This window comes from Triplophysa rosa, linkage group LG15 (genome assembly GCF_024868665.1).
Source record: "Triplophysa rosa linkage group LG15, Trosa_1v2, whole genome shotgun sequence".
NCBI lineage: Eukaryota > Metazoa > Chordata > Actinopteri > Cypriniformes > Nemacheilidae > Triplophysa > Triplophysa rosa.
The window spans coordinates 20,205,628-20,210,141 of NC_079904.1; the positions used below are offsets into that span (position 1 = coordinate 20,205,628).

The following is a 4,514-nucleotide window of genomic DNA, read 5'->3' on the forward strand; positions in this document are numbered from 1 at the left end:
AGTCTAAGCCAGAGTAACACAGCAAATTTACACGATGTCCTGTTAAATTCACACCAGCAGTGTGAAAATCAACTCTTTTTCGGGGTTTATATAGGTCCACACTAAATCGAGTTAAATTAACATTTTTAAAAGTGTTATATTTTTTACACTTGCACAGTGTTATAAAAACACTTGGAAGTGTTCAGCTTTAACACCACTAGTGTGCTTTTTAATTCCTTAAAGGCTTCATTTACACCAAATAAGTGTTGAAACTACACTATAATGTGTCAATAGTTTAACACTATGTGATTAACTGGACACTAATTTAGTGTTATACATGTCCTGATTAAGGTAATTTAATTTAATCTATAATAATGATACAGTAAATACATGTATAAATCAATTAAAGAAGAGCCAACATACTGTCTCAGTTTGATCTTTTATTTTGAACAAATAAACATGTCAAACCAACATAAATGAAGGAACAACATATTCACCGTCTGACCCATATGGACGCTGTAGATCAAAAGGCCTGTAGAACCTTAGAGCATTGGCTTTAATAATCAAAAGGTCTGTAGAACCTTAGAGTTTTGGCTTTAATGTGTACACAACCACATAGAATTTCTCGATTCTGCCCTTGAACCTTCCTAATCCAAGTAGGTATAGCTGGCAGCCCTCCCTTTCACTGAGATGGGTTTCAATACTGGTGCAAGACTGAAAAATACACAAGAGGGAAAAATCTTAATTAAAAAATTATATAAAAAAGAAACTTCACTTATTCACACACAAAAAAACATAATATAAAAAGTTCAAACCTCCTTAATTTATTGTGAAAAGAAACCAGTTTGATCACCCAACATTTCACCCAAAAAAGGTGCTGACACACCCTCAGGCCACCCAAGATACATGTGACTTACATCATCAGAAATCAACTGAAGAATTTTTTAAGGAAATCCAAGCTCTGTAGACCAACAGAATGTCCAAAACATACATTTAAATGGTGTCCAGTATTTACAACCATAATAACTTACACATTGAGATCACACAAAGACGCTGCAACAGTATTTTAAGTTTTACCTTATGAAAATGCACAAGTCTATCAACTGCCTCTGTTGGACTGATCTTAGTCTTCTTCCTCCCTGGAGAAGGTGGCAAGAGATGCACCAGTAGCAGGATAGATGACATATCACTGTCCCAGTCTGATTTAGTGGTTGTAGGAGGAGGGGATAAATATAGGATAATATGTATTAGTACTCAAAAAACCAAATCAAATCAGAAACAATAACAATCATGCCAACCATTTTCCGATCCTTGGCCCTCTGCTGCACTGAGAAGACACAGGATTTCTGCTGTAGAAGTAAGAGATTTGGCTTCATTGATGACCTTATGCTTGAATGCCGTCTCCCACCTCTCAAGCAACTTGTTGGATGTTTCGGCATTGAACAGCAGAGCAAAGTCCTGATTTACCTAATGAAGAAGCATATTTCAAGATATTTGATTTACTTGAACTCTCTGTGACCACGTCTGAGAGGTGTATGTCTAAGTAAGAGTGATAAATCTATGAGTAGTCATTACTTTTGTAAAAATTACATAAAACCAGCAAATCTAAAATCGAACTTAAAACTTTAATATTTGTAAAGGAGTAATGCTATATTTACCAATCCTTTCGCATCCAAAAATCTTGGAAAGATATTAAGGATGTCAGCTGATCTTCCAGAGTTGTGTACAAGTTCTTGTCTATGCTTGAAAGTTTCCTTCATCTTTTGCATAACGTCAACTTCATCAGCTGTATGGACAAGGAAGGAAATTGCTGGGTCTCTTTCCTCATGGTCAGTGGAAGAGACTGAAAGAGTATCAGTGCAAGTGCTGGGGGTTGATGATCTGTGATTGTGATGATCATGTTTTCTGGAAAGGCATTATTTAAACAGGACTACAGACAAACCTTTTACACTCTGATCCAAAACTTTACGAGTTTAGAAAATGTTCCATCAAGCACAACAATGACAACACAGGTAAAATTAAGAATGCCCAACATATGTATCATTGTGTCTCTATTGTTTTGTGTGGTGTTGCCTCAAGATTAATCGTTTGTTATGTTCCTCATTTAAGATAATTTCAATACAAGTATCTACTATATGAACGAGAGTAAATGTGTTTGTCTTTCCCGAATACATTTTTTATCTCAAAGTTGGCTATTGCTACACTGAAGTCCTTGAAATAAAGTCTGAATTGTCACTATATTTATAAAATTATAGATTTATATTTACCCCAGGCAGGCCAGCAGAAATTTCTTCCAGACATCTTATAGTTAAGCATAAATTTGGACTGGCTTCAATCAATTCTTGGAAGATGTCGTACTCCACACTGGTGTCCGTGTCATCAAAGACTTGAAGAACTGCAGTTCTAGCAAGCCCGAATTTGCTTTTAACTGAAATATAATTTTATCAAATAAACAGACATTTTAATTTATTTTTCATATTTACTGAATAAGTAAAACATCAATGGCAGGAGCCAAATCTGGACTTCTGATGTCAGCTCATCACATCATAAAGCTGCTATATGACCGTTTATAATAAGCAGATTTCTAAACATAAGCACAAGCTACAAATAACTTACCTTCACTGAGAAAATGTTGGAATATAAAATCGTTAAGCAATTTTATAAATTTCTTCACACCTTGATACTGAACTTTAACCAACATGACGAAAGCTGTTGAAGAGAAAGCAAATCTGTTGAGGTTTCTTCACAAACTTTTACCTCATAGTTGTATATATTGTAAATAAAGTATGGTAAATACTGGTAAAATGCAACAACAATCGCTTTTAAAAACACTTAAGTTTGTAGCATACCATAAACCAATTGTACAATTTAATATTATTTAGGTTATTAACCTCAATGTGGACCCATGTAGCCTACCAACATTTTATTAACATAAGCAGATTGCAAGACTACAATAAAATTCCACTTCTAAGAGAGAAAAAATAGACGAGTTTTTTATGACTGTTAGCATTTTTAACCGGAATGGTTGCTTCAGTCCTAATCATAAGGGTAAACTCGTTTTACACGTATTTGGCGCCACCTATTGTTGCGGCTGTATTGTTGATACTTAAAATAACTCAAACGTAAGATAAACCGATTTTTAGATGCATTTCCAAGAATAAACATCATCGTCTTGAACAATACGGAACAAAAAAAGCTTTCTCCTTTTCTCTCTTTAAAGTTTTGTCAGCGCCTCACTGTGTTGATGACGATAGAGCGCCACGTACCAAAGTGGCGTAATGGCGCAGCTGCATTTCCAGATGATAATTTATTAAAGTATGTTGTTCGTTTTTCATGAAATCACCTCACAAAATTTTGTTTATAGATAATAATTCTCTATGCAGGCAAAAACCTGCTTTAACGTTAAAAAATACAGTATACTGCTAATCGATTTTTTTTACAACACGTTTTGTCTAAAGCACCGTAAAAAGGGTTAAAAGTAGCAGTTATATTGGTCACTGTCATCATCCTGGCACGATCACATAATTGTTAAGCCATGCCATTTCTCAGATTCACCGTTTAAGTGAATTGAAGAATTTGGCGCCATGGCATGTTCAGTGCGCGCTCGTCAGGCACATATGCATATCACTAGCAAACATGGAACAGTTAATATCATACCTGGCCAGGAAATATAAAATTCCACAGTGCGCTTTTTCAGAGCTGTTTCTTGTCGTTTTAGCTTTTATCATTAGCACTGTTGGTGAGGGGCAACCCCGGTGAGTTCCGTTTAAATAACGTTAACTCCGACCAACAAAAGTTCCATGCTCTGTGCACTTTTGATTTAGTACTCATGAGTCACGTGTTTACGGAGTTCGGTTATATAAATATAGATACCCGTGAAAACACTGCAAGACACTAAAATTTGAATCGTATGCGTTTCTGTGCCATTATTTGGCAACGCACATAACTTTAACAACGAGAAGTGGCGAAAATGGGTTGCGTCTCTTTTAATGCATTAAACAGTTTATAATCACAGAAATGAATGTGTTATTCTCGGACCATAAATTCTTAAATATTACAAACCCAGTTTAAATATGGAAACTGTTCATCATGATTAACTTAAGTCTTGAAAACAACGTTATTAATCTTACCTTTGAGGCTTCTCTTTGCTCCAGCTCCAGTCTGTTATTATTATCAGAAAGAAAATAACGTTAGCGAGCTGAAAATGTATAGAACAGTAAGTAATATATATAAAGAATTAAGTTATAAAAAAATTATTATACCTATTTGTGCACTGCCGTCTCCTCGTGGTTGTCCGCCATTAGTCAAAAAGGAAGTAATGCGCAATGACCGGAAATTGGATATACTCCGCTCAAGTGTCATCTAACATCAACTCACTGTAATTACACTGACTCTGACCATTGATTTACACTGTAAGTGCGGATGACATTCAAATCAACACCAGAATCAACACTTTTTAACTCTGGTAATTTAACACTAAAAAAACAACTCAAAACAACACTGGACATTTTGCTGTGTAGATAGTAATGTGTTTT

The 4,514-nt window shown here is 35.1% G+C and overlaps 1 protein-coding gene across 2 annotated transcripts; it reads right to left on the minus strand.

Moving 5' to 3' along the window:
* Positions 1 to 400: 400 nt before the first annotated feature.
* On the minus strand, positions 401 to 3,159 carry LOC130565965 (uncharacterized). Of its 2 annotated transcripts, none has more exons than XM_057353144.1 (7): positions 2,871 to 3,159; positions 2,596 to 2,688; positions 2,247 to 2,407; positions 1,638 to 1,765; positions 1,278 to 1,446; positions 1,057 to 1,178; positions 401 to 693 (listed from the first exon to the last, which is right to left on the minus strand). In XM_057353144.1, exons 3-7 carry the CDS (start codon positions 2,293 to 2,295, stop codon positions 562 to 564), a joined length of 600 nt encoding a protein of 199 aa, XP_057209127.1. In that variant the 5' UTR covers positions 2,296 to 2,407; positions 2,596 to 2,688; positions 2,871 to 3,159; the 3' UTR covers positions 401 to 561. The 2 variants fall into 2 exon arrangements, with proteins under 2 accessions (XP_057209127.1, XP_057209126.1); XM_057353143.1 differs by having other exon boundaries at positions 1,638 to 1,822.
* Positions 3,160 to 4,514: the final 1,355 nt, after the last annotated feature.

What these genes read in the sequence shown, in the direction of transcription:
- LOC130565965 (XM_057353143.1), bottom strand. Translation starts at nt 2,295, where the DNA reads ATGCTTAACTATAAGATGTCTGGAAGAAATTTCTGCTGGCCTGCCTGG. An exon ending in GGGCCAAGGATCGGAAAATG is followed by an intron (nt 1,179 to 1,277) that starts GTTGGCATGATT and finishes CCACTAAATCAG; the next exon opens with ACTGGGACAGTGATATGTCA. An exon ending in GACTTGTGCATTTTCATAAG is followed by an intron (nt 694 to 1,056) that starts GTAAAACTTAAA and finishes TGTATTTTTCAG; the next exon opens with TCTTGCACCAGTATTGAAAC.